Genomic DNA, 27888 nt, shown 5'->3' with positions numbered 1-27888 from the left:
GGATTAAAGAGACAAGTCATTCTTAAATCTCATAAATTAGGGGGGGAACACTTCAGCCTCATGGGGTCCGGATGATCACGCCCCGACTAGTTCGCCCACTAAATCTGCCCAGGGCTGTGTTGTGAGTCAAAGCGATGTGTCTCTTTTTTTAATATTTCCAGAGAGAGAGAGAGAGAGAGAGAGATTTTCCATTAATTTATATACATAGAAACACCTTCCAAATGCTAATGCACCACTCTATAACTCATGCATCAGAAACGCCATAAAAAAAGTGGAGAGACAATGTGCATTATACACCATTATAATTGTACAGGGATTATGCATCAGAGTGTCGTCTTTCGTTGACCTCTCGGGCCATGCGCTTTCCAAGCTCATAGGTTGAGATCATGATGGCGCAGGCCGGGGCAACTTTGAGACATCGTGCCGTCCAACCACGGAATAGGCCAGCGGTACCTTCTTCACGGAAGATGTGCATGAGGAATTTTGGTAAGGATAGTTGCTCGGGCGCCAAGCTGCCGGGTAATATGCGGGCGCCAGTAGAAGGAACGTCATCCAAATGTCGGAAAACTTGCTGTCGCGTCTTACCGACATCGAACGGGGTAGTAACAAATGCTGCTAAAGAGCCTGAAATACCTCCGGAGATGAAGCTATCGAGGAAAGATTGAAGACTGGACTCTTGAGGCTCGTGGTCCAAACCCGAAAGATGAGGGGCCTTCTGGCGCGCCGCGATCAGAGCCTTTTTCACCTCCTCGTATCCCCACCAGTAGAGTCCGGAGAAAGGAACATCACGCCACATGGTAAGAGTGAACCCTCGCCAGAGCGAGCTATATCCCTTTGCTTGTGTCATATGGTACAAATCCTCCACAGTGGTTTTAAAGTGGCCCGCACCCGTCCCCGGAGTTGCCTGAAGACGCGTCCGAAACATCTCCAGTGGACTGGTTGCTGCTGCGGCTGCGACGCGAGCCAAGGAACCGGCTATCAAGGGCGCATACCCCTCAGATACCCGTTGCTTGATAGGACTTCGCTCATCTGTGCGCAGCCAGTCATAACCAGCAAAGTAAATGACGTTGGCCGGGATTCCCATCATCAAGGTCGGGCTCAACCCCCGCCACAGTGTCAAAGTTCCTTCATTGCGCGCGATCTTCCTTAGTCCGTCTAACGTTGATGTGAATGTTCGCCGCTGCGTCTCTTCGACCGCGCAATCGATCGCTGTATGTGGATGGGTTCCGACCGCGGTCGCCTGAGGCCCTAGCATGCACATCTGGGCATCGTTTCCGACCCAGAATACTTCGCGACAGCAGGAGGTGATACCGAGGTTCGGAGGTAGGTTTTTCAAGGTTTGGGTAGTGTGAGAGGTAAAGGGTGAAGTGTTGTGGACTTGTGATTGTGACTGTAAACGCACTCGTACGACATCCAAGGGTGTCACTGAAGAGCTGTTAGTGTTGGATTTCCAAGGATCGGGAGCTCTTCCGACTCACCTAGAAGCCCGGTCAAGACATTGCCAGCGGTCGCAGAGATCATCCGCTGCCCGGGAGTGATATTATCTGATTCAACAGGGGTCTTGGGGGCTGAAGGAGAGGCTGTCCCTGATGTCGTGGCCATTGTAGAATCTTCAAACTGTGCGGTCCATGACGTCCCTAAAGAGGCGTTTGAGTCTGTGCCGAACTGGTTGCAGGTACCGTGGCCTGAAGCAAATTCCACGTTCGGCATTCAGTCAATTCAACCAAAAGTTCACTGGGTCTGAGTTGCGAGAAAAAAAGGATGCGTCACCGGGAAAAGGAAGTTTTTCGGGGTTTCGCGGGTGGCGGTGGGCGGAGATAAGCCTTTTGGGTTGGGATTTGGAGAGGTTTGGAGGGACTGGAGGGAGTTGAAGATGTCGATTTTTAACAACTTTTAATATCATTTGTTTTCAATGCTGTTGTCTCTGCGACTTGATTTGGCTTCTTTTTAGGCCTTTTTCACATGGCTTATCAATCTGATCTGATCTCCGAGGTCGGACATGAGGCAAAACAGGCTATTCCGGCTCGACCAAAGGGAAGATCGGTGGATGTGATAGTGGACCTTGTGTAGTGGGGTTTATATGGATTTTTTAAGAGAGTTAATCCATGAAAAATGGATTAATAGGTGTCAATATGCGTTGAATATAAAAATTGAAGTATATAAACCGAGCCCGTGCATAGCCGACTATAACCAAGACATTGTACATTGAGGTGGCGACACCGTCATTTGTCTAACAGGATTGTTTGAACAATAATACATAATTTGAGCAATAGCAAGATATCTGAAACTTCTACTTTAACCTCGCCTCCCCAATGCAGCCAATGAATCCCACTCCACCCATGGAGCACCAGATCCCTTACTGAGTGTTTCAGCCGAGACGGCCTGTTTCCCTTGCCTTTGCGAACATAATATATCAAATATATATAAGATTGAGATAGAGAGCAATCCATAACCTCGAAGGTGTTCAATATATATATATATAGATCTACAAAAGAATTAGTTGTATATATATATCACAGGTCTTATTGACCCCATGTGCATGTAGGTAGCTTACACAAAACCAACATTATTCCAAGTCACTGTCCTATTTCACATGTAGCTCTATATAGTCAAGGGCTGCCAAGCTAGATCCCAAACTACGTTCCAAATTATATATTCCTTTACCCGGCGCCAAGTCAACAGAAAGTTGTGGGTCTTTGAACTGGAACGACGACGTGTCCCACTCCGGTGATCAAGAAGGCGATCTTGATAGTAAAAGCCTAAAACACCTACGATGGTCAGATGGGTAGGTGAATGCATACGCATGATACTCTTCGGAAAGAGAAGTCGATGGATTTAGCGTGGAAATTACCCGGCTGGCCCACCTCGGGAGGGACTTGGCCGGGGTGGGAGCCTTGAGCCTCGTAACGTCAACAGTTGACTTATCGCAACATCCATCGATACCACTATGGAGCGCACCACAAACCCTGAGCCTGAGAGTGTCTTGTCCCGAGCGGCATTTCATGGAGATCTCGCCCAGGTCAGCATGCTGCTCGACAATGGCGAGGATTATCGATCTTGGGACAAGTCTGGATGGACTGCACTTCATTGGGCTGTTGTTGCCAGGCATCTTCATATCGTTCGAAAGCTCCTGGAGCATCATTCAAAGTCTGGACAGCCCGACCTCGAGTTGTATAGACTTTCTAAAGAGCAGGTCAATTCATATACCAATGCGCCCCCTCCTGTTATCCTGGCCGCAGAGGGGCAAAGTCCCAGTGAAGTGGAGATCTTCTGTGAACTCGTGCACTACCTAGAGATACCGGATGAAGAGCTGCGTGTTGCCAAGTTCAACATAATGTGGGAACATGGCAAATTCGATACCGGTCGGTCACGATTCTCAGCCAATCTGTGGAGGGTGATAGGAAAAGAGCAGCGCTACAACGGACTTGACTCTGGAATACCCAGACCCGGCGGATATGGCAGAAATGATTTCAATAGCCACAGAGCGAATGAGTCGGATTGGAAGTCTGTGTTATTCCCGTGTGCTATCCGTGATGGCCAATTGTCAGTGATGCAGATGCTCATCAAAGCGGGCGCCGACGTCAGTCTTGGCCGTGCACTCCATGTAGCCGCCTTCCGCAGTGATCCAAGTTACGTGCAATGTCTCATAAGTCATGGCGCAAATGTAAACTACATAACGCCGGCCGGGCGTACAGCTCTACATGAAGCTGTTATGAATGGGTTCTTGGATACAATCACCGCCTTGGTCGACGGTGGGGCAGATGTGAACCAGCAACAGACTGAGGAATACGGGGAATCAGCACAAGCTCTGGATTGTCGTCTTACCACTGAAGGGTTCGGCTTCTGGCTGACCAGGAAAGGTGCATCCACACTGATGCAAGCGTGTGGGTTTCTACTTGGTCGCAACCACCCGGTTCGCCAGCGAGGTCTAGAAGATGAGATGCAGCTACCGGAAGAGAAGAGCTTCAAGATTGTGCAATTTTTATTGTCCAAAGGTGCAGATCCGACGTTGACCGATTCAGTTGGAATGACAGTACTTCACTATGCGGTCTTGCAACCTGATGTGTCGCTCATCAAGCTTCTAGTCCAGTCGGGAGCTTCCGTGGAAGCTCTGGACAACGAAGGACGAACGCCACTACATTACCTAGCCCGATGTGACGATAATGTCAATTTACAAGACCTCGAAAAGGTAGCCTTCCTACTTTGCCGGAAAGGCACCGCGGAGCTCTCTACAATCCTTCTCAACCGGCCTGTGTCCAGACCCCAACCGCCAGGCGAAGACCAAGGGGCTGCTCTTCGTTCGTTGACTGTCACGAAGGCTATTCAAAAGAATTACCGAGTCTCTTGGATATCAGAAGATGATGATTCACGCACTCCACTTGCCATCGCTCTACTTGGTAATCGATGGAAAGTCATTGATGTCCTCATGCGTTTTGGTGCTACCTTGCCAGCCAACATTGACTTGCAGGCCGTATTGGATAACGCCATCAAGGACCTCGAAGTGAACTTTGTGGATGTTCTACTACAAAATGGGGTGCAACCGCCACCATTCTCACTCATTACATTGATCCGAGGATACACAGAGCAGAGAAGAAAGAAAAAAGTAGCTAGCGACCTATACGCAAGGCTTAAATCCATATTGACCACCATAATACATGCAGGAGCGGATGTAAACTTCTGCGAGATAGAGGAAATTCCAAAAAGCGAATATGTGTTTTCAGAGAGCGAGGAAGAGGATTCGGATGAGAACACAAAGTATCCAGTCAAAGATGGTCTAAGAATCACAACTCCTTTAAATCTCGTTGCGAGCATTGCCGGTTCACGAGAAATACTCGAAGAACTTCTGTTATTTGGTGCAGATGTGTCCGGCGTGTCTTCACACGCATTTGACCCGATTCTGACTGCTGCATTGTTCGGAGAGTTGCAGGACCTGGAATGTCTCTTGGATCAAGCTTTGTCTCATCCACGCGAGAACCACTGGTCAATGTTCCTGGGGGACATGTCCGAGGAAAACGATGCTATTGTCCGCGTGTGCCACAGCCTGAAGAAAGCGGACCTCCTGGACAGGACCAACTATAAAGGCTGTACGCTTCTGCATCTTGCTGTAGAGAAGCGCAAGGATAAGCTGGTTACATCATTGCTTTCGCACGCGGCTAGGTCCGACATCCTTGACAATAAGGGATTCCTTGCCATTGAGTGTGCTGCTATTGCCCGCAATGCACATGCATTTGAAGCGCTTTTTATAGCGCGAAATGTTGCGGAACCACGCAAGTAAGTTTGTTCACTAGTTAGCCAAAGATAATTTGTCGCTAACGATCTCAAAGTTCTCCAGGGTGTGAGGAGTTCGGGCAATTGAAAAACAAGGTTGACCTTGCTCTTTTATACTCTAATCAGGGCGTGGACGTCATCTCGACCTTGCTACGAATTGCACCTGATTACATCTTCGATCGATACCGAGGCCACAATGCCCCTCCAATGATCTATCAAGCAGCGGAATCTGGAAGTATGGAGCTTTTATCATTCCTGCTGAGTCAAAAACCTGACATCGAGGCTGGGGATACCTATGGTTGGCGACCACTGCATATTGCATGCTATCGCGGCCGCACAGAAATCGTCCAGGAGCTTATCGCTCATGGTGCAAATGCACATTGTGCCACTGAGGAGTGGAATGATGGAGATGACGGGCCTGCGGATCTATACTTCGCTGAGCCCTGGACGGCCACGCCTCTTCATCTCGCCGCCATGGGTGGTCATGTAGATATTGTCCAAATGTTACTCGAACGTGAGGTCGATGTCCATGCAAGCACGGAGACAGATAAGGGGCGGCGCCCTTTTTTGCAGCCCTGGCCATGGTCCGACGGCACTTCACCTCGCGCTCGACACGCATGAACAACACCGTCGTGAAGGAGAAATACTCAGCGAGAAGAGGCTGAAAATTGTGCAGTTGCTGGTTAATGCGGGCGCCATGGTACGGGGCGTGGTTTGTCAGATGTCGGTGGAGGAGAAACTCAGGTTCCATAGCTTCCCTGGTCTCTTGGAGGCTCTTCTTGCGGAGGACATGACCGCTGATGAAGAGGGTGGACAAGTCAAGGTGTGATCGGGACCTCCACTGTTAAGACAGTGCATGTCCGCATTTTTTGGACTGCTAAATACCACCCTCTACCGTGTGAGCTTGATGCAGCATGCATGTCTAGTCTTGGAGTCCCAGGCTCGTTCTAGAGGCTTGGGTGTGCACGAGGTAGAACGTTCGTGTGCAGGGAGCAAGGGACTGGGGATTAAACGATATGCAAACTGCCTTCATGTATGATTTAAGACCCATGCCTGATTCTTAGAATAAATTGTAATCAAAACTGAGATAGGAGCACGATGTGAGGTCATCGCCTCAAAAAGCCGGGGATGCCAAGCCTTCCGTGATCGGCGGCCTTGGTGAGAAACATTTGGGTGAACGTCGCATACCGACCACCACCACCTCGCCATGGACGACAACGACGAGCTTGAGTCGTTCCGCCAACAGTGGCGCGAGGAGGTCACTCGTCGATCAAAACCCAAGGCTACCCCTCCTGCGCCTGCTTCTCCGACTCCAACTGCCCCGCCCCCGGCTCGTCTTCCACCTACACGCCATGAGGCCTCCCACAGCAAAGAGATCGAGGAGGAGGGTCCCCCGCTGGCTTCCTTCGACCCAGATGAGCTGGCCGTACAAGTCGGAGAGCTGAGCGTGAAACCAGCGGAAGATGAATTCTCACGTCGAGAGGTAGCAGAACCAACATCTGCACTGGAGCACTATGAACGGGCGGTCGAGAAGGAAGCCGAAGGCAACTTGGGAGACAGTCTCTCGCATTACCGAAAGGCATATAGGGTAAGTTTCCATATGAATGCCAACTACGACGCAAATACTCATTCCCGTCCAGCTAGATTCGGCCGTCGATAAGTCCTACCGGAATAAGCACTACGCCCATGCATGGAAGAAGCCTGATTTACCCGCGTCCACTACCCCTATCGATGCGATCCAAAAGTCCGCAGAGGTACTGACCCTCCCGACACATGAGCTCATTGCTTCATTTGCACACCTGCCAATCTCACAGCTGGAGCCTATCGTCGAAAACACACCACCGCCCCCTTGCCCAATTGCCAATGTGCCGTCGGAAGTGTTAGTGGAGATTCTGCGACATGTGGCGATGGATGATCCATCGGCTTTTGGTCGGATGGCACTGGTCTGCAAGCGCATGGCCTTCCATTTCGCCCATGAGCAGCATATTTGGAGACGAATTTGTCAAGGTCGGGAATTCGGCTTTCAGGGAATGCAATATGACTTTGCATGCGACCTGCGTGGGGAACCGATATACACGCTTGCGCCGCGATACACTCCATTTCCCAAAGGCGTGCCTCTAGAAATTCCCCCGCCGCTGTCTTCATGGAGCGAAGTGTTCCAGACCCTTCCTCGCATTCGTTTCACGGGAATTTACATTAGCACTGTCAACTACACTCGGCCTGGTGTTGCATCTGCTTACTCGAATTTGTCCTGGAATAGCCCCATCCATATCGTGACTTACTACCGCTATCTTCGGTTCTACCCAGATGGCTCGGTAATCTCGCTGCTCACTTCCACGGAGCCAGTCGATGTGGTCCCTCACATTAGCAAAGAGAATGTGATGGCGGCGCACGCCCCAGCGCACCGAAAGCATCAACGGCGTGCTTCCGATGCGGGCCATACCCTCTCTGGAGTCGCTGATGCCGTACCACCTGTCGCCATGAACACATTGAGACATGGCCTTCGGGGCCGATGGCATCTGGCCTCGCCCGTTGACACTTCCGAAACTTCCGAAGCCCCCATCGAAGCCTGGAAACCTGACTCAATATCTGATGAGAAATCGCTCCTTTCCGACGAGCGGGATCTCATCATTGAAACAGAAGGCGTTGATCCCAAGTACGTTTACACGATGCATCTGTCGTTACGTTCCTCTACTATACCGAAATCCGCTCAACTTGGGCCGGCTCCTCCCAACCCATCGAAGAATACCAAACTAGCCTGGAAGGGCTTCTGGAGTTACAACAGACTGACGGATGACTGGGGCGAGTTTGGTCTTCGCAACGACCGAGCATTTGTGTTCCGGCGCGTACGCGGCTGGGGCCTGGACTGAAATGATTGATGACTTTTACATGAATGATTTGTTACATACATCGAAAATGAGACAATTTACGAATCTGAATATATTAAATAGAATGGCCCCCGAAGTGATATCACAAGATCTGTTCATTTCCCACCGGAGCTCGAGCTCGTGTTTGCCAAGAAAATTTCCATCCCCCGCTCTAAGCGGTCTCAGCCCCCTACAAAGTACTCAGGTAAGCTGTTGATTTTGAGAAGGCTTGCCTATTGCAACATCTCTCACTTCTGACTATGGATGAATGGGAGGAGGCATTAAATGGGCTAAGCTCAAAGCTCAAGACGTGTCTGCTCAGAGCCAGAGAGGAAAAGGCCGATGTATTGACTGTGTTACTACAGGAGGCCGAGTCAAAGAAAACGCTCGGTCTTCAGAAGCGCTGGAAGATCAACTTGCGCGGCAAAACAATTGTTCTTCGAGATTTATTCGACAAAATCATTGCATGGGTTTACAAGTTCAAGGCTATTGGTGACACGGCTGTCCAGTTCGACCCGGCCCCGGCCTCTCTGGCGTGGGCAGGAGTGCAGTTCTTGCTGCAGGTACATGAGACATAGACATGAAGCCCTTGAAATCCCTATTATATAGCGCTAACGAAACAAGGTTTGTATGGCCGATAGTATCTGTTTCGAGTCTACAATTCACGGACTGGAAGTGACATCTCGGATGATAGCTCGCTATGCCGCCTTTGAGCCTCTTTACACGAAACGAACATCGGGAATACAATCGCAGCTGAAAGGTCGATTGGTGAGCTTATACACGCAAATTCTACACTTTTTAGGAAATGCCGTCGAATATTTTAGCCCCTTCGCGACAAAACGTCTCGTGAAGAGTGTTTTTCAAACATCACAGAATGAAGAGCTAGAGAAAATCACACAACTGGATACAGAAGTGGAAAAGCTTGCTCGAATTTCAGATGCTGAAGTTCAACTACAAATCCAAGATGTTATACGTCGTCTGTCCCGTATTCACAGCATCATGCGAGGCATTCGGAGACGAGACTCGCAGGATCGACAGAGTGGCTATTCAAACACCCTTGTTATACAGATTGGGTCGAAACGAGCACATCATCCATTCTTCTCCTTCATGGAATCCCAGGCTCTGGCAAGACCAGTCTTGCATCTTCGGTAATGGATTCCTTTTTGGAGCACAAATCACAAAATCCCCTTGCAGCACCGCTTGCCTACTTTTATTGCGGGGATAGTAAGGTCGGAAGAGGCTGGGCTGATCCTGATGAAATCATGGGCTGTCTCACTAGACAGTTTGCTGTTATTGACAGGCAAAATCTGGAAGTCCATGAACATGTGCTGCTTGAATATCAACGCAAAGCGGCGGAAGCCAAACTCGATGGGTTTGATGTTCCGAAGCTGAAGGTTTCGCAATGTGTCGACCTGATTCTTGGAATTCTTGGGTCGAACCCTGTAGTCCTTGTCGTTGAGGGTGTCGATGAAATCGAAGAAACCTGACGCCATGAGTTGCTCGATGCATTGATGCGAATACGGGACGATTCTGCCAGTGTCGTCGAGATATTCCTGTCGAGTAGAGAGGATAGATAGCACTATTATGGGCCGTCTATCAGATGCTTTGATGCTACGTGTGGAAGAAGATGACACGCGGCAGAATATGGAGTTATTTGTGAAGAATAAAGTGTCTTGGGGGATTTCCACCCAGTGCCTACTTGGCGGCGACGTTCCACAAGACTTACAAGAAGAGTTGACTGCATTCCTCTTGGACCGCTCAGGTGGAATGTTTATTTGGGTCATCCTTCAACTAAATCGCTTCTTCCGACTGAAGACAAGGGCTGGTGTTGTGGCGACAATGCAGGATTCCTCAAAAGCCACATATGAAACTCTCTCCGAGCTGTACTCTGACATGTTATGTCGCCTTCATGAAGCCGACCCAACTGCCTATGATATCGCCACGCGAGCATTCTCTTGGTTGCTGTGCATGCATGAACCATTGACACCCGAAGCCTTGCTTTCTGCGGTATCCATGTCTAGCCCCGAGAGCAACGGAATTTCACTTTGGCTGAACTTCTCGATTTCTGCTTCAACTTGATGTTTGTGGATTCCAAGTTGAAAACCCTGTGATTTGTTCACTTTTCATGCATAGAATTTTTGAAAACCAAACCTGAGTTTAGTGTGCCGTGTATTAACACTATAACTGCTACTGGGTGTTTGAATGCTTGCATCCAAGACACATCGTTCAACCTTGGGGATACCTTCCACCCCAAGAACAATTTTGACCTTTACGCTGCTATGTACTGGACTCGGCATTATCAAACAGCAGCCATTAGTAAGGATAATACCTCTGTTCTCTCCAAACTACAAGAATTCGTTTTCTATGACGACGGAGAAACAAACCTGTGTTTTATTGCTTGGCTTGATACCATCCAGACTGTCGCAGAGCGACTTTCTCCAGGGCACCCCCTGAAAACTGAGCTCAACTCTGTGACAAGCATGAATATGAAACCTCTTTTTACTGCTTGTATTTACGGAATTATTAAGATTGTTCATTCTGCTGTGACTGAAGAAGACTTCGATGTGAGCGAGAAATCGACAATCGGCCACACGCCGCTATACCTAGCGGCGACATTTGGGCACGATGCGATTATCCGTATACTCATTTCTCATGGCGCTGATGTATGCCTTGAAGGAGGCAAACATGGAGATTCAGTCAACGCCGCTTGTGCCAATGGTCATGTCAGTGCAGCAAATTTGCTCCTCAGTCACCAATCAAATTCTATCTCCTCGGATGATGTTGAATTAGCTTTTCAGAAGTCCTTGGTATTAGGCCAGGAGAACGTAGCTTTGTTCCTTTTGCAAAACTTCATCACGATCTCGGACCATGAGACCTACACCAAGACAGCTGAACAAGCATCTCAAGCGGGGATGTTCAAACTGGTGCAATGGTTGGTCAGAACACATCCATCGTTAAGTAGAGCAAATCTATCCCAATAAAAGGTACTGGACATGGCTATCTTGAAGGGTCAACTCTCATTCATCAAGAGGTATTGAAGCTCCCGTTGCCTGAACATTCAGTTGCGAACGCAGCTTGTATGGGTCATGTCGACATCGTTTCATTTTTCTTGGATGAAGGAGTCAGCATTGAAATCGAGGGACCACTTGGGAGTCCTCTTCGAGCTGCCAGTCTCATGGGCCATGAAATGGCTGTTCGCTTGTTGATTGCTCGGGGGGCAAGCATTAACGCCACTGGGAAATTTGGCGACGCCCTCCAGGCTGCAGCGATGAATGGCCACAGGTCAATCACGCTGTTTTTGATCCAAAATAAAGCAGACGTCAGCGCGGAAGGCGGTTACTATGGGAATTCCCTTCAAGCTGCTGCATCTCGTGGACATGTTGAGGTGGCAGAGGCTCTAATCGATGCTGGTGCACGGGTTGCCGCCAAAGGCAGGTATAAAGATGCTTTTCTTGCTGCCGCCGAAGCAGGCCATCATGCTGTGGTGGCCCTATTTATTGGAAAGAGCTTCCAGTTGCCGCGACGTTACGTTCAGTCGTGCATGAAACTTTTGTTCAAGGATCTCTTAGGGTATCGCCTCCTCTGATCGCAGCTTGTGGACACGGCGAGATTGAATTTATCAATATTCTTTTGCAGCGAGGGGCATATGTCAATACAGCTGGACAAGAGCGCGAATCATCCGGTAATGATGCCCCAGTGGCAAGTGAAGAGGGAAGTGCTTTACATGAGGCCTGCGCTCGGGGCAGAAATGATTGGGTCTCAACGTTGTTGGCGAGAAATGCAGATATTGAGAAAGGCGTCGGGGGATCTCACTTTCTGCTGTAGATTCTGGCGAGCGTTGAACAGGGCGCCGAAATCGCCTTCTACCTCAATTTCACCAGATAAATAGGCCTGACCAACGGCCATTTCTGTCATTGGTCTGCGGAGGGCATTCTCCGAGCGGAAGATCACTCGATAAACCGGTTCGCCGATGTTGACACGTACTACTGCCCCATTGGGCAGTTCTATTTCTCCTGGTATCTTTAGTCCTGCTAGGAGTGCGACTGCGTGGTAGACTGTTGCGGGATTCTGCTACCGACATTGCTGGATTGGAGATTTAAATGTTGGTAATTTGTGTGATAGTGATGTATAATGACCAGGAGATGAGATCGAGGATCCCCGGGATTGGGTTCAAATGCCAAGGTAACCATTAGAGTATTTGAAAACAAGGAACAGATGAGTTGGACATGTCCAATTGACTGCACCAGTATGCAAGACAACCCGCAATAGCGGCTCACAGAATCATTCTATTCGTTCAGTGTCTCACGTGTGACAATATATGCGCCAAGTGTATTGGATTCTACCCTTACCCTTCCGAGAAAGTGCTAATTAGAGATACGGATCTATTATGCATTCTGGTTAGAGGTGAGATAGTACTCGTTCTTCAGGTGCGGCTGAGGCGTACAGGGGAGATAAAATTACATTCTGACAGTGCAGATCAGGATACCTAGTGGAAAGGCTGAAGAGTATATTTTGGATGTATTCACAAAAAAAAGGAATTATATACATGAGAAAGGTCTAGACTATTAAACTAATTGCGCCAATTAAATACCTGCTCCTCCTTATCATCCACGACTACAACCATCCACACACCTACTTGACCATTACTCGCAAGTAAAGGCGTGCAATGGACCCAGCGGTTGCGACCCTCGGGATTGGTGCGGGTTATCCACTTGATACGTGCCGTCACACTGCGACCAACAATCATAGCTTGTAGCAGATCATCTTTCACTGCCGAGGAACTACCGATGCGCGATAGGAACGATGTTTGCAGCATACCTGGGATTTGAAGGGCCGGTGACGTGAACAGAATCCGAAGGGAAGGATAAGGTCGAACGAGGAGATACTATATCATGTTAGTATCTTCAATCAAGTTGAGAGATAAACTTCTCTCATCTCTTACATTCTCATACACGCCCGCAAATGACATCCGGAAAAAGGGCGATTTCATTTCTTGCAGACGGATGGCTTCAGTCTCGCGTTCTAGCGATGTATCATGCTGCAGCCATGATCGCGGATGATGAGGAGACGGGTTGCTTTTCAGAGGCTGGAATAGGTGTCCACCATGCTTTTGAACAGCGGAGAGTTCCCGCGGACTGAACAGTTCAGTCAGTTCCCGGAACTCATCCTTCTCTTCCGGCTCTAGTTGTTCCACGATGCTCTCTTCATCCGGCTCGCGGTGTTTGTTTTGTAGTTCCATGAATGATTCCATCGAGGCTCCCTCCATCGCGAGTCCCGAGACGTCAATCTGTGCGCCGATGAAGTATTTGACGCGCCCATGGCTGTCGCATAGGGGCGCGCACTGAAGCAGGTTCATGAAAGGAGAGCCGTCGCGACGACTGGTTATGTTAATGGTTTGGTGACTAGATTGGGGAGGTTGGGTGTATAACATACTAGTTAAGAAACATTTCCGAGTGATGCCGGCCTGCATGGATAGCTTCACGAAGTCGACGAACACTGTTTGGATTTGTCTTCGGGCCTTGAAGGAAGCGACAGTTTCGACCAAGCACGTAATCCATACCGTATTGTGTTGTTCTGTGGAATTCTGATTTTGTTAGTCCGATTAGAACAGCGGGATAGCGGAAAACATACCCTCTGATGCGAAAATAATTGGATTGTCAGGTCGTGATGGGTCCGTCAAGCAAAATACTTCTGCTAGTGCATTCGAAGTCCCGCGGAACTTCATCGGTAAAGTTCCTCGGATTCGCTCAACGACGATCTTGCTTGTGATGGCGATACATCTTGACGTGATGAATGCAGGAAGTTCCTCGGCAGTTAGAGCTAACAACCCGTCTACAACACGTTGTTCCAGAACCCGGTTCACGGTCACGCCGGCAGCTTCCTCGTCCGTTTTGACTGCTGGGGGAGGCACATCAACTGACAGACGGATGAGCGCATTAGCATACTGAATAGCCTTGAGCGCTTTGGAGGCGTTAAGGTAGTATGTGAGGGTGGAGATCGAGCGCGGCCGTTCTTCCAGAAGAAAATCACGGAATCGAGCTAGATACCGGGGGTTATTGAGGATTGTGAGCATATGTTCGGAAGAGAACATTATGTCTGCAGTTCGTTCTAGCTTGTATAGTGGTAAATCACCGCCATCATAGGGCGCAATGAGATCGAATGAGCCACTCTCCTCACTGACGGGGTTGAATTCTGGGGCTCCCTCATTCGGATTGATTTGCTGTAAAAGAGGGAGCTCATTGGCCGTGGCATGGCGACGCAGATTCTTGATCGAAGGCTTTGGTGTGGGGTACATCTCCATCTCTTCGTCAATTGGATCTAAGCTTTCCATTCTCGGTGGTTGGGGGAAGTTGTCCAGTAATGGATCATGTCTTCTTTTGTCAGCCCATTCAATCGAGCCCGTCGGCTTGAGTTCAGCTTACCGCGATGATCGACGAGACTCGGTAACCCATTCATGATATTCGTCTTGAATTTCAGTTAATGAGTACACTGACTCTGCATCGGGGCTTCTCAACCCATCATGCAGCCCTTGGAGCCCCTGGAGGCCATGGAGATCTGCGTGCGACATTTCCTGAGCAAATAAAATGCGAAAACCTGCATCCCAACCTGGGAACGCATCTTTTCTTTAATAGCTGGAAATCTTTTCCTCCTCACGCCCCCTCCAGATTGATACATCATTTGATCCCAGGGTTCTGTCAGTACAACCCGTGCAGCAGAGAAAAAAGGTTCCGACAAAATACAAAGACAATATGGGAGGTCATAAGGGCAAAGGCAGATCGATCGATGAGCTTCGGAAGTACGGGAGATCGGAGTCGACGGTTGAGTGATGATGGCATCGTGCAGCGGATGAGCTTCGGGGGATCGGCTATTGAACCTTGTGTTGAGAAATCTCATTGAAATTGTCTGAAATTCCGATACATCCATTGGATTGTTCGCAAATAGGCTATGGTTCGCTGTTGCTTATTCGATGTTTGACAGGGATCTTCATGGTTTCCCCTTTTTCCCTTACCTCTGTGCAGATCACGGAGTATTCCATATATGAACTTCATTTTCCCCCGTTTATCTCGAGTTCAAGAAAGATGATCCGTTATAACTTGGAGCAAGAGAAAATGATAATTAGTCTGGTCATTATCCTGAGAACATGGAAAGCATTCCTGCCATCTCCGGTGGTTCGAGTAGCTTACAGAGGTCATCAGTGGTTTGGATTAGAAAAGCCCAAAGCCCAACCCGCCCCAATCCACTAATCGGCTTACCAGCGGTTTTGGGCCCGGTCCTTAGGCCCACCGATGGGCCGTGGGCCCGGGGTGAGGGCCCATTAGCCCCAAACAATATAAATATTCCGAAAAACGTAACTTTTTTAATTACTCTATGTTTGGATCCCCGTTTCTAGCCCTTAACTCGAGGTAATATTTTATTATTCTAATCAATTCGAAATTACTTATTAGTTAGGTTGGTATATCACGTTTAAAAATGCGAGAAAACGCGTTGCTTGGATAATTTATAAATTATAGAGGTTCACTTGAAAAGTAGTACTCTTATACAAATTCCAGTAATAAAAGTTAGAATACAGCGATAAAAGACGCCGGTTTATAAGCGCCAAGGCCCCCCCCTTAATGGGCTATGATAAGGGCCTTATGGGCCCCCACGAATGGGCTGTGGGTTGGGTTAGGCTTCGAAGGTTAGCCCCATAGCCCACTGACGGTTGGGCTTCGGGCTCGGGGTCCGGGCCTATTTATGGGCTTTGTGGAGGTCTAGTTTGGATGCAATGATTTCATACGGAGATTCCACAAACTTCTAGGCCAATGATGCCTCTGATTGGGATATTCACAAACTAGCTCCGATATCAGGGGCTCTGCTGCATTATCTGTACGGTCGCATACTTTCAAAACAACTGTGTTGATGATCGAACAAATTGATATTATGATTCTAATTTACATACATTAACGTGCTATCTTTCTCTCAAAATCCAACCGCACATGTTGTTCTTCCTCTGCCATATTCACACAGCTATCGCTCGCCTCCAGGGGCATGCAAGCATTAACGTAAGACTAAGAACCATGCACCGGTAGCAGCACGGACAGAAATTTATCCCGAATCTAAATGATATGTCTCCTCTCTCGGCTTTTAGGTCGCAGATCCCAGTTGGGAACTCTGGGTTTGTCGGAGGTGTAGGGTATCCTGAACCGGCACAGGCAGGCCGTATGCAGTGGAAGTTGCTTGCTGCGGGAACAGGTTTTGCGTGTCGTTAAACTCGGAAAGCTCAATTTGTCCGGATTTTGCGAGATCATCTATTCGTCGATGGATGGTCAGTAAATACATATGTTATTCAGATAGACTGGGATAGGATCCTACCATGTTCCGCTCTTGCGGCGTCTTCACATCGTTTGACCATGCCATAGATCCCAACGCCCATCCCCACGATCCACCATGAGAATAAAACTGGGAGCGTCCGGTGCAATTGAGGAGCACATCCATTTGACCAAATCGTGACAAGATTTGCATAGTGATGATGGGCAGGCAATGCGTAGCCGATCTTGTAGAACCCAGGGTTGAGCTCAAATGGATAAACTGTGGACGTTACGTTTGCGATGATCCACCAGAGAACAATGAATGGAACCCCCGGCATTGGAACAAATGCAGTGCTTATATCGATCACAAGGAAGTTGATATGGCAATAGAGGCCGAATGCAAGCCATGTCAACACTCCTTGAGAAGCAGTAGCGTCCCAATTTTCCTTGAACGCAAGGATATAACCAGACGCGCAGGAGGCTGTAACCAACGCGTAAACGAGGGAGGTGAGAACCCGAAACCCAACGTTTGCGCGAATCGTTGCCCGCGAGAGCATCTTCCAGCTGGTCTGGATTTGATTCATTGCCATGATAAAGAACACGTTTGGTAGGATGACCAAGACGATAATCGCTGTATTGTATAGAGCTCGTGCAGTCTGAGGCAGCGACCCGATTATCTTCGATGTGGGAGTTATGGGGTTAAAGAATGCCTGCAGGGCTGACTCGCTAGAGGCATTGAACCCCTGTGATATCATTGCCTGGGCCAGGACAGCATTGGTAGCTTGTGCGAGGATTGACGTGCCTTGGGTGACAACTGCTTGTGCCACCGCCAGGGAATATCGGGCCTCATTCACGACATAGGTAAGAGTATCACTAGAGTTATATGGCTCGTTGCTGGTTCCAGAAAGTGCTTCTTGCAACCGTGTCGATGCGTTTTTGTGGATGTAGATTGCCCCATAGATATCGATGTTGCGGCACACTTCGTCCACTGTATCTGCGGGAGATGGGTATATGGTTTCATCCGCGACTTGAATGGTTGGGAATGTGTCACCCTTGAGCTTCGAATATGCGGTCTGGACAGCCTCTCCAATAAACCCTTGATCATAGTCCACAAGAACAAGCTTTACATTCTTGACTCTTTCTTCTGAACCAAAAAGGGAGCCAAGGATCCAAGAAACATTTCCAAGAAATGCCATTTGCAAAACAACCAAGATCATGAGTATAATCAAACCTAATCGACGCTTCTTTCCCTTCCAAAACTCACTGTCCCCGGAATACCGAATCCCTGGGCCTTTTGAATCTCGCAACATGATGGAATCGAGAGACGCACAAATTGTAATTGTTCACTCAAACAAGTATTAGGATTGGACTATGAAATGATATTAAGGAGAGTAGATAAAAAATAGAGATAGATAAGTAAAGTGAAAAGAGAGGGTAGGGAAAATGAAAAATATAGCGAGTGACCGGGTACGAGCGGACCTAGGATATGTACCTATGTAGATATATGTAGTGAATCATTACAATCGTAAGGCTCTGAGGTAAACTAGTTAGTTAAACTTACTAGTTGACAGCATTACCTTATCCACCCATTTTCTCTCCTTTTATAAGCCCTTGAATAAGCTATTGGAGGTTGACCCATCTCTGCATTTATAGATTTTGGTGCCAAGTCCTCCGTACCCGCTTATTAATCGGATATACGCCCCGGCCCCACTCCCCCCTGGACGCTCAGATGGCTCTGATTTTGACGGACCTGATTAGCGTACTGTTCTATTACAAGCCTAATTTTCTCGGGGATATTGAGAAAATGGCTTCTCTCCACTTCAATTGTCCCCGCCATGTCTAAGTCCACAGGAAAAATCAACAAACGTACATCTGCGGCCTGTGACTCTTGCTTTGCGAAGAAGGTGCGTCCATATTCCTAATAGACATAGACTTGGCCTTGATCTGTCCGTGTTTACAGGGCCACAGGATGTTACTTAGTGACCTAACCGTGGTACTGAGCAGATCAAATGCGATGACGCTGTGCCTCGGTGCAACTGGTGCATGCATCATGGCCTTCCCTGTACCTTTACAAGAAAGTTACGGGCTAAGGGAAAGAAAACTCCAGAGTATCGGTAAGAATTTAGTGTGACTGGCCATTTATTTACGAACCTAGTCCCTGATACTGATTTATACCGCAGTAATCACAGCCTCGCACGTGTAGAACGACGTGTTGTGAGAATTGAAACCGCTGTACAAGACTACCTACAAGACTACCTACATAGAAAAAAAAGTACGTTCGTTTTTCAGAGATGTTGCCCATGGTTATACCAGATGTTGCTGCATGGGATGCTGACTAAATTCAAGATATCTCCTCTGATGGAGCAGGCATTGGCGCCGTTTGCGAGCCTTCTCGGGTTGAGCATGGGCCTCCTCCTCTCCTTGGTGAATGGTACTTTGCCGGTATCAAGCTTGGCGGAATCAGTCGCCACAATGGCATTCCATTTTTCTCTGTCGAGGGCTTGCGGTGGTTAGAGTCTCGTTGTGGCCAGAACAAGAACTTGGATCGATTCGCTAGATTCTTCCATTCATGGGGAACGAACCCGAGATCCACCTCCGACTCGCTCGGACCTGGGGACAATCAAGATTACTCGCAGTTACCAGACAGGGAAATCATCGAGGCCTATTTAGCGTCATTCCAGTCATCGGCTCTACATCAAATCTTCCCACTTGTGAAATACTCCTTGTTCATTGAGACTATCAGACGTGCATACCAACGGCCGCAAGATTCGTCCGAATCCCTCTCCGAGGTGTCCTGCGTTTATGCATTTGCAGCATTTGTCACAACTATCGATTTACGCAACAGCACTTTGCCTGCAATCGACGGCAATGATTGTGCTAAAGAAGCGCAGCGTTTGTTGTCCAAGCTGTCACAAACACCAACAACGTTGGATGCTTTGCAAACGGTCATGATTTTGGTATGTTCTTAATCCTGCATGATGTGTTTTACATCTTTAACTGACCCTTTTAGTGTGCATTTCGACTGTTGTCTGGAGATTTAAGTTCTGCGGACATACTTCTCGCCATTGCTGTACGTCTTCTTTTCCAGCTGGGTGGAAATCAATTTGCCGATCCAAATGCTTCTGAGGAGAGGGATCAAGTAAGGACTCTTTTTTGGTTGTGTTATAATATAGACAAGTGCCTTTTCCTCCGCACTGGTCGTCCTCCATCTATTCACGATGACGACTGTGACCTTACTCTCCCGTCAAACTACATTGCGAGAACATCAGAGGGAAGATTTGAAACAGAGGAAACTATGGATTGTTCTAGCCCTTTCTTCCCATGCGATCTTCGCTTGAGCATGCTTATTTCAAACATTTACCGAGAGCTATACTCCGTTCGAGGGCTCCAAAAATCAGATGCCGACGTTCTTATGACAATCCGAAAGCTTGATAACGACTTGGAAGCTTGGAGAATGTCGATACCTTCACAAAAGATGCCACGGTCATCTGCCTCTGATAGCTCTTCTATCAGGATGCTCGAGATACGCTTCCTTATGAATCGACTGGAATACCACCAATGTATGGGTATTTTACATCAGGCCAGCAGTCGGTGCAAATCGTGGAATGAAGATATCCATGGGATGTATGAAGGAATAAACTCCAGCTTGGCCTTGGCTGTTGAAGCTAGTCGATCATCGCTGTTGTATTTGAATTTGATGCAAGGCACGCTTGATGAGGAAACCGCGTGGTAGGTCTTCTCTCTGCTTCTTAACTCGCACTTAGCTATGTGTCTTTTAAGCTAACGTTATCACGCAGCAGGTTTGCCATGTTCTATCCCATATCTGCCATTATGACGCTGTTCTGCTATATTCTCTTAAAACCTCAGGATCCGCGCGCAGCTGACGACCTTCACCTGCTGACCAAAGTCCCCGTGGTGATGCAGGCAGCATTGGGTCACCGTTCGGGTTCTATTGAGCCGATGCAAGTCCAATTCGTGGAAGATTTTGTCGAAGACTTGAGTCATTTGGCAATGTCTGCCATTGACAGGGACAGATTCTCCCAGCCTGAATATTGTTAACCTACTTAGGCCGTTGAATGAGGAAAGTTGATCGTTGATTGACTTTCAGGCTCCTTCACCCGACGTTCCAAGAGTTGCCAATCACATTGGATAATAACGAGTGAATGGAAAAAAGAAAGCAGATAGCCAAAACAAGTTTGACTCGTCTATATATACATTTCTTGTACCTGTGAACTCTAAAGCAGACATAAAAAAATCATTTTCGAGGACCCATGAGATGGCCAAGACAAGGACCACACACGCAACCATCTGGAAGCTGGGTGATTTCGACAATGATATATTATTCCCTTGGAGCCACAGGCTGTTGTCCAGTCTAATTGGCTTTCGGATATAGTTCAACAGGACAGTGCCAAGGAGTTTCTCCGTAGTAAAGTCGGCAATGAATGTCTTGTCGAAGAAGGCCCCAGAAAGAAATAGCCACGATCTGATTCCTTCCAGAGCTTGGATACGCGTGACCGTATGAGCATCATGCGCAATACTCGCGAGACGAGGTCGGCGAAACTCTTGGTAGCTCGAAGGTGTCATTTTGATTTCTTGCTGGCTCACTCGGTCACCTCAGCGACACAGGTTAGCGGCGTTCAATGCGTTGGCAAGAGCAGCGACACTTTCGATCGCACAATTACCACCTTGTCCCAGGTTGACAGTCATCTATCAAAGTATATCTTAGTTCAGAATCAAATGGATCCTTAGTGACAACACTAACCTTATGTGCGACATCTCCAAAAAGAGCGAACCGACCCTAATTCTAGGCCTAGAGAACACCCTCCTCCATGGGAAGTAAGCTAAAGGTTTTCCGCTTCATCCAAATATCACTAAATGTGACATTCTCTGTGATGTTAGCCCCCATATGGGCGTTAGTAAGTGTTTCTCCCTGCTCTTAGGAAAACCGTGGTGAGTCGGGCCATTGATAGCACTCGCTTATCAACCCGGACAACTTTCTTCCCATGGCCTACATAAATGGATTTGTCTTCGAGATGGTGGTATAGCAGTTGAATCAATCGTTGCCGGGGAAGGAGGCAAATACTATAACCAAACCTAGTCGTATGGCTTAAATTAGCGACTCGAGGCCTCATAGCGACGCAATGATGATTTACAGTTGTTCAAGAAGTATTCCTGCATTAGGTCCTGTCAGCAGTTTGCGTGACGAAAGTCGGACGTTCGTTCTTTTGAGGTGGACAGGAGAGCGAAGATCCTGATAGAGTCCCAGCTGATCCAATAACATGCACCCATTTTGGAAAATTGCGATAGAGGCACTAATAGGTGACGCGATGGGGTCGGCATCTATCACCTCATAGTCGATATTTGCATGCTTCAGTGAGTGGACATGCCAATGCTCTGCTGGCCCTCGAGCTTCCAATACTTCCAATACTTCCAATAGCTACTAGCCTGTCATTCTTAGGCAAACTCACTCGGACATTTCACTGCCTGAGGCGTATTACCGTCCACCTGCATTATCCTTGGGATCACAGGCAATATGGGTACACAAGATTAGTCACGCAATTGGCATAGGTATCTTAACATCGGTTCCAAAGTTAAGCAGGCAAAATCCTCTTTGCTTATTCTATTTGACCCCCGCCACTTCTACAGTGTTCTCCCCTCTAGCCAGCTCTATGTTCTCAATGTCGGACTTTGGCTGACCCTTCTTGATGCTCTTCCACTCCAAAGTAGCCGCACCGAGTATTATCAGACACGAAATAACCAAACCGATCTCAAACACCTTCCGCAGCGCTTCATTGTAAGCATGGAGGACCTTATTATGCAGATAATCTGGAATTGTATTCAGAAGCTCTGTGACACCCCCGGAGGTGATATGATTAGGGTTGAACCCCGGTAGCTTGGAAAGTCTTTTCACCAGTTGGTTACCTAGGATATTCTCCCCGATAGAGACGAAGATGGCCGCCCCAATCAATTGGCCGAACAGCATCAGTGCTAGCCCAGAAGGCACATCGGGGTTCGGAAGTAAAGTCTGCGCGGCGAGATTGGGGATTTGGAAACATAAGCCTAAACTCATTCCGTAGGTGATTTGATAGCCGACTCACTTCCCCTCACTGGTGTCCACCTGAAATGTGGCGAGGAGACCGGCTCTAACGGACATGATGTAGGATCTGATGATCGCTAGTGGCGTGTAGTATCTAATCTTGGCATGCTTGAGTGCGACACTAACCTCATGACATCGCCTCTCACCAAAGGATACTTATGGTTTATTCACTTCCACTTTCCCTTCCCAGCGTACATTCACATCCTCCAGGATTTAAAGAAGAGGCCCGTCTATGAGCAGGCAGACCAGGCGTGGGAGGTCATAAGCAACAACTACGGGGTCCGCATCATAGATGCCAAGCAGGACGACCGCCCCTTTTTTATCATCTTCTCTCAAATTGTCCTTCGGGCTTAGAAGGCGCGTGAAGAGGTTCTCAGGCAACGGGAGACGCCCCTGGTGCCACCACGGATTGTGTCAAATATCCGGAACAAAGTTGGGCAGATGACGTCAAATTTCGGACATAATGTGGACACAGTGCAACCAGGTGGTGCCTTGGATGTCAATAAGGATAACCTATCAATCCCTATGCAGATGGGTTTTAATATATCTATAGCAGTCCGTGGGAATACCCCGAGGTTCCTGGGCCGAGCTCCATGGACGTTGATGCCTCCACTTTTGTCCACCTTCACAGCGAGAATCAAGCCATGTGGAATTTGCTGATATGCCGAACATTCTGTACTATTTAATCTACACCCTGGGACCGACACTGCTGTTCAATCTCTATGCTTCATGGAGATACCTTCCTCTGCGAAAAGAACAACTGAGAGTGAAACCGAATTACCGGGGATTTTTCAAACTGGTACGTTGAGCTTTATTTACGCTTCTGTTTCTCAGGCTGCGTACCAATGACTAGGGCTAACCTGGGCGCCAGATAACTGCATTGACCCTGGTCGTGCTCCAACTGATCATTTTGATATTGGAAGTGCAAGCCGGATCAAATGCAGTATATACTTGCACAGCCGCCGGTGCCTTTATTGGCTCCGTGCTCATTCCCTACTTGTCGTTCTTGAGGCACAGTCGCACAATCAGCCCATTTGACTCCTTGAACACGCTATTAATTACAGATATTTCACAAAACGCTGCGTTATACCTAATAACTGAAAGCCGATGTCAGCCTTCTGCTTTCAATGCGACCTTATTGGTTGTGAAAGTGGTCCTCTTGGCCTTGGAATTGAAAAATAAAAAGTCACTTGTCCGTGAACACTGGCTGAATATATCACTTGAAGACACAAAAAGTGTTTTCGATGAGACTTTCCACTTCTGGACGAGTTCTGCACTGCCAACATCTGATGATCTTCTGCCGCTCCCTAGACAATTGTCATCCGGTATCCTGAGAGAGAAGATGAAGGGTTATTGGGAGACCCGATGTAAGTGATATAGTATTCAACATGCGACTGCCGTCACACTCTTTAACACAATATCCGGCAGCGAGACCAGGAGGAAGACATGCCCTAGCACTAGCAACATTGAGATGCACCCTACGTGAGAACTTATGTGTGATACCATATATGCTGGGTGCAGTGTGCCTTCGCTACGCACAGCCTGTGCTGATGTCGCGCTTGATCCGCTATTTCGGCGATTCCCCGACTGGTAGCACAGCGCAAATTCAAGGCTTTAAACTGCTTTCTGCAACGATATTCATTTACGTCGGATCAGCTGTCAGTAATTCCTCTTTAATTAGTCATGAATAATAACTTACGAAGAGTCCAGATTTTCAACGGTCGCCGTGATATTGCCAAACAACGGGTGATGATTGCAGTCAAGGGCTCATTAATCGCAATTCTTCATGAGAAGACGTTACAATGCAATAAAGATGACTATTCTGCGATTACACTGATGGGAAATGACGTGGAAGATCTTGAGATGGCCTTTGGCTGGGCTCATGTGATATGGTTCTCATTCCTTTCATTATCCGTTGGTCTATATTTGCTCACATCTAGACTGGGTTGGGCCAGCCTAGTTCCGTTAATGCTGGTATTGCGTAAGTTACACTACCCTACCCAACCCTGGTTGTTATCGACATTCTCATACTTTACCTTAGTGACTTCTCAATGTGGAAAATATGCTTCCAAGCATTTTGTCGGGAAACATAGAGCATGGAAGGCTGCATGCAACGCAGGTTCGACTCAGTCTCATAGAAACACTGCTGGGGCATCTAACAACTATCAAAATGATGGGCTATTCGCACGCAATGGAGTCGAAAGTCCAAGCTGCGCGTGACAATGAGCTGAGAGCGGGCCTAGTCACGTCCTGGCTCGACGTTATCATGGCTGCCAGTGGTAAGGGAGACTTATTCTCTAATCTCTGCTTGACCACTAACAAAGTTGAATGTGCAGGAAGCTTCTTAAACGTCGTGAGTCCCGCCATCACGCTCGCACTGTACACCGTTTTCGCCAAATTGACCGGGGATGCTGCTCTTGATGCGGATCGAGTTTTCACGTCCTTTGCTCTGATCCAAATGGTTACCCTGTCAGCTACTTCAATCGTATTCATTCTTCCGGAGTTTACCGCGGCCGTGATAGGTTTCGATAGGATACAAAACTTTCTCCTTCAACCCGACCACCAAGACAATCGCAAACTTGCCGAAGGCCAGGTTGAACACTTCCTCGCCTACATCTACACTGATCAAAATCAACCTCGTGATATCATCGTGGGGCCCCTGTACCCCGAAGATGGCTATGCCATCGTGGTCAATTTTGCGACAGTCCGATATGATACCGAACCTCAACCCTCGCTGAACCACATTAATTTGACAATAAAAACCGGTTGGCTTGTGCTTGTTGCCGGCACGACTGGGTCGGGAAAGACAACTCTCGCCAACACAATATTGGGAGATGTAAAGCTTCAGAGCGGATCTGTATCAACCTGTTCTGACCACATTGCATTCTGCGCGCAATCTCCATGGCTAGGAGATGGTACGATCAGAGATATCATAGCGGGCCCCCCAGGATGCAGTGTGACCGACGAACACTGGTACCACAGAGTTCTATATGCCTGTGACTTGGATCTCGACTTTCTTCGACTCCCAAAAGGAGATAAAACCCTGGTAGGCCACGAGGGTGTCTCTCTCTCTGAGGGTCAGAGGCAACGATTGGTAAGTATTTGAATCCTAAGCAAATCGCATCAACTAATCATAAGAAGGCACTGGCTCGAGCAGTATATTCACGACTAGATATTCTCATTCTAGATGATATTCTTAGAGCCCTTGACGAGAAGACTTCATCGCGTGTAATGCAACGACTATTTGGTCCAGGTGGCCTTCTCCGTGAACTCAATACGACAGTTGTTCTGATCACTGATTCAAGCGAGTAAACTATCTACAGTCCTAGCCTAACCTCTTGCAATTGACTAATACGACTGATCTAGGGGCTCTCCTTCAACATGCGGATTTGATAGTCATTCTCAGCCCCAATGGGTCTATATGCGAACAAGGCACTTGGGATGAACCAAAGGTTCAGGCACGGTACAACGGATTGGATCTCCAACCAGACACTGAATGGCCTCAGGATCAGCACAAAAGGGAATTCCAACAGATGGATATCCCCCGCTTGCATTTCTCGAACCCCGAAGAGCCAATTGATCTATTACGGAAACCCACACATAGCACCATCTTTACACAATATGTTGCTGCAATTGGGAAATACCGATTCCTAGTCATTATACTTATTTTTCTCTCCTCCGCAGCTTTCGCGATGCTCGTTCAGAACTTGCTTCGACTATGGACAAGAAATGAGGAACCCAGCAAGCGGGCAACCTTCTATCTTGGTCTTTATTTCGCATTGGCATTTGGGCACTGGGTGTCATTGACTGGAGTTGGCACTATCGAACTCCTCGTTGTGCCTACATCTAGTCGCGCTCTGCACGATCAACTTCTTACAACAGTCATAAAAGCCGCCTTCTCATTCATCACATCCACCAATATCGGAACCACACTCTCGAGGTTCAGTCATGAAATGGATCAAATTGATCGGAAACTACCCCGTGAAATCGCTGCACTGGGAACTCAGGCGTTCAAACTCCTGGCTCAGATCATTTTGCTCTGCATGTCACAGACATACAATATAATCGCGCTTCCCGTGCTTGCGATGGTTGCCTACTTTATCCAACGGATGTACCTTGTGGCCAGTCGACAAGTCAAGAGCCTTTGTGTGGAAACAAGCTCCCTCCCAAACGACAGCTTTGTGGAAACTGTTCAAGGAATAGCCACAATCCGGGCTTTCGGATGGGAAAACGCCTATGCTCTGGAGAATAGTAGAGCATTAGATGCTGCCCAGATTCCGCCATATACACTGCATGCTCTTGAGCACTGGCTTGGACTGGTACTGGATTTAATCGTCGCTGGCGTGGCGTTAGTCAATGTTGCCTTCATCGTTACATTCACGGGTAGCATGACAGCCGGCGGTGTCGGCATCAGTATGAACGTAATACTGATTCTCAATATGGTTTTGATGATTACAGTCCAGTCATGGGCTAATTTTGATACATCGCTCGGCGTCATTTCCCGTATCAAAAACTGTGCAAAGACGGTGGCTCCCGAGTCCCAACTCACACAAGAATATCCCATCCCTGAATCATGGCCCTCCAGTGGGGAAATAAACCTAAACAATGTTGTTTTCGACTTCGCTACCCCGGTGGAACAGATAACTGCATCGGACCACGCCCTCACCGACGTCTCTTTCAATGTGGCACCTGGCCACAAAATTGCCGTGTGCGGGCCAGCTGGCAGCAGCAAATCATCTCTACTCCTCAGCTTCTTGCGGATGATAGATTTGCCCGAGGGATGCATTATAATCGACAGCTTGGATCTGAGCTCAATATCACGAGATTTGATAAGATCCCGAATAATCACAATGCCACAGGATTTATTCATCATCTCAAGTGATTCTGTTCGCGGGAACCTAGATGTTCAGGGACTTGTCACGGACAAACGGATTGTTGAAACAATGAAAAAAGTGCATCTTTGGTCAAGCTTGGAGTCCAGAGCCATAGACGCGGGACTCTCACCAACGTTTCGTCTCGACATGCCAATGGAAGCCTGGCCATTGTCGGAAGCGCAGTTGCAGCTGTTTTCGCTCGCTCGCGCGCTTTTACTTCGCTCTTCCCGTGGGAACATCCTTCTCCTCGAGGAATCCACCAGTAATCTCGATACAGAGACTAGCGGACTCATTCAGCAAGTGATCCATGATGAGTTCCGGGGCTATACCATTATTGTGCTGGCCCACCGACTGGAGACTATCACGGATAGTGATTCAATTATTGTGATGGAAAAAGGGCGGATTGTCCAAGTTGGGCCATTCGATAATTTACGGGAGAACGAGGGAGCTTTTAGGTCCCTCTTGGATTCAAGTGCGCTATAGCAGCCTCAGAT

At 48.1% G+C, this 27888-nt stretch overlaps 13 protein-coding genes across 13 annotated transcripts; 6 read left to right on the top strand and 7 right to left on the bottom strand.

The window, feature by feature from the left end:
* Positions 1–316: 316 nt before the first annotated feature.
* On the bottom strand, positions 317–1710 carry N7517_006316 (putative mitochondrial carrier protein; the record flags this gene model as incomplete). Its single annotated transcript, XM_056724046.1, has 2 exons — positions 317–1425; positions 1479–1710. The coding sequence occupies 2 exons, from the start codon at positions 1708–1710 to the stop codon at positions 317–319; spliced, it is 1341 nt and encodes a 446-aa protein (XP_056580296.1).
* Positions 1711–2947: 1237 nt separating this feature from the next.
* Positions 2948–6097, top strand: N7517_006315 (ankyrin repeat domain-containing protein; the record flags this gene model as incomplete). The annotated part of the gene is made up of 3 exons (XM_056724045.1): positions 2948–5271; positions 5325–5771; positions 5842–6097. The coding sequence occupies 3 exons, from the start codon at positions 2948–2950 to the stop codon at positions 6095–6097; spliced, it is 3027 nt and encodes a 1008-aa protein (XP_056580295.1).
* Positions 6098–6475: 378 nt separating this feature from the next.
* Positions 6476–8138, top strand: N7517_006314 (putative F-box protein (Pof7); the record flags this gene model as incomplete). Its single annotated transcript, XM_056724044.1, has 2 exons — positions 6476–6856; positions 6909–8138. 2 exons carry the CDS (start codon positions 6476–6478, stop codon positions 8136–8138), a joined length of 1611 nt encoding a protein of 536 aa, XP_056580294.1.
* Positions 8139–8395: 257 nt separating this feature from the next.
* N7517_006313 (ATP-binding protein) lies at positions 8396–9622 on the top strand (the record flags this gene model as incomplete). The annotated part of the gene is made up of 4 exons (XM_056724043.1): positions 8396–8698; positions 8760–8903; positions 9009–9174; positions 9204–9622. 4 exons carry the CDS (start codon positions 8396–8398, stop codon positions 9620–9622), a joined length of 1032 nt encoding a protein of 343 aa, XP_056580293.1.
* A 591-nt stretch (positions 9623–10213) lies between these two features.
* Positions 10214–11721, top strand: N7517_006312 (ankyrin repeat domain-containing protein; the record flags this gene model as incomplete). Its single annotated transcript, XM_056724042.1, has 3 exons — positions 10214–10242; positions 10297–11071; positions 11098–11721. The coding sequence occupies 3 exons, from the start codon at positions 10214–10216 to the stop codon at positions 11719–11721; spliced, it is 1428 nt and encodes a 475-aa protein (XP_056580292.1).
* Positions 11722–12705: 984 nt separating this feature from the next.
* On the bottom strand, positions 12706–14703 carry N7517_006311 (PAS-associated C-terminal; the record flags this gene model as incomplete). The annotated part of the gene is made up of 5 exons (XM_056724041.1): positions 12706–13020; positions 13078–13513; positions 13569–13719; positions 13767–14506; positions 14558–14703. 5 exons carry the CDS (start codon positions 14701–14703, stop codon positions 12706–12708), a joined length of 1788 nt encoding a protein of 595 aa, XP_056580291.1.
* Positions 14704–16259: 1556 nt separating this feature from the next.
* N7517_006310 (SNG1 family protein) lies at positions 16260–17733 on the bottom strand (the record flags this gene model as incomplete). The annotated part of the gene is made up of 2 exons (XM_056724040.1): positions 16260–16423; positions 16488–17733. The coding sequence occupies 2 exons, from the start codon at positions 17731–17733 to the stop codon at positions 16260–16262; spliced, it is 1410 nt and encodes a 469-aa protein (XP_056580290.1).
* Positions 17734–18258: 525 nt separating this feature from the next.
* N7517_006309 (fungal specific transcription factor domain-containing protein) lies at positions 18259–20482 on the top strand (the record flags this gene model as incomplete). Its single annotated transcript, XM_056724039.1, has 5 exons — positions 18259–18327; positions 18384–18537; positions 18770–19380; positions 19434–20152; positions 20224–20482. The coding sequence occupies 5 exons, from the start codon at positions 18259–18261 to the stop codon at positions 20480–20482; spliced, it is 1812 nt and encodes a 603-aa protein (XP_056580289.1).
* Positions 20483–20628: 146 nt separating this feature from the next.
* On the bottom strand, positions 20629–21007 carry N7517_006308 (uncharacterized protein; the record flags this gene model as incomplete). The annotated part of the gene is made up of 2 exons (XM_056724038.1): positions 20629–20658; positions 20693–21007. The coding sequence occupies 2 exons, from the start codon at positions 21005–21007 to the stop codon at positions 20629–20631; spliced, it is 345 nt and encodes a 114-aa protein (XP_056580288.1).
* Positions 21008–21037: 30 nt separating this feature from the next.
* Positions 21038–21329, bottom strand: N7517_006307 (uncharacterized protein; the record flags this gene model as incomplete). Its single annotated transcript, XM_056724037.1, has 3 exons — positions 21038–21130; positions 21186–21221; positions 21243–21329. The coding sequence occupies 3 exons, from the start codon at positions 21327–21329 to the stop codon at positions 21038–21040; spliced, it is 216 nt and encodes a 71-aa protein (XP_056580287.1).
* A 243-nt stretch (positions 21330–21572) lies between these two features.
* N7517_006306 (uncharacterized protein) lies at positions 21573–21934 on the bottom strand (the record flags this gene model as incomplete). The annotated part of the gene is made up of 2 exons (XM_056724036.1): positions 21573–21850; positions 21892–21934. 2 exons carry the CDS (start codon positions 21932–21934, stop codon positions 21573–21575), a joined length of 321 nt encoding a protein of 106 aa, XP_056580286.1.
* Positions 21935–22043: 109 nt separating this feature from the next.
* N7517_006305 (MFS general substrate transporter) lies at positions 22044–22577 on the bottom strand (the record flags this gene model as incomplete). Its single annotated transcript, XM_056724035.1, has 2 exons — positions 22044–22483; positions 22532–22577. The coding sequence occupies 2 exons, from the start codon at positions 22575–22577 to the stop codon at positions 22044–22046; spliced, it is 486 nt and encodes a 161-aa protein (XP_056580285.1).
* A 2113-nt stretch (positions 22578–24690) lies between these two features.
* N7517_006304 (ABC transporter transmembrane domain type 1) lies at positions 24691–27877 on the top strand (the record flags this gene model as incomplete). The annotated part of the gene is made up of 3 exons (XM_056724034.1): positions 24691–24799; positions 24857–25614; positions 25850–27877. 3 exons carry the CDS (start codon positions 24691–24693, stop codon positions 27875–27877), a joined length of 2895 nt encoding a protein of 964 aa, XP_056580284.1.
* Positions 27878–27888: the final 11 nt, after the last annotated feature.

The sequence above is a fragment of the Penicillium concentricum genome, assembly GCF_028827145.1.
Source record: "Penicillium concentricum strain IBT 3081 chromosome Unknown utg000002l_segment0_segment0, whole genome shotgun sequence".
Taxonomy (NCBI): domain Eukaryota; kingdom Fungi; phylum Ascomycota; class Eurotiomycetes; order Eurotiales; family Aspergillaceae; genus Penicillium; species Penicillium concentricum.
The sequence above is the reverse complement of the archived record's forward strand: the minus strand, read 5'-3'. Positions and strand labels throughout refer to the sequence as shown.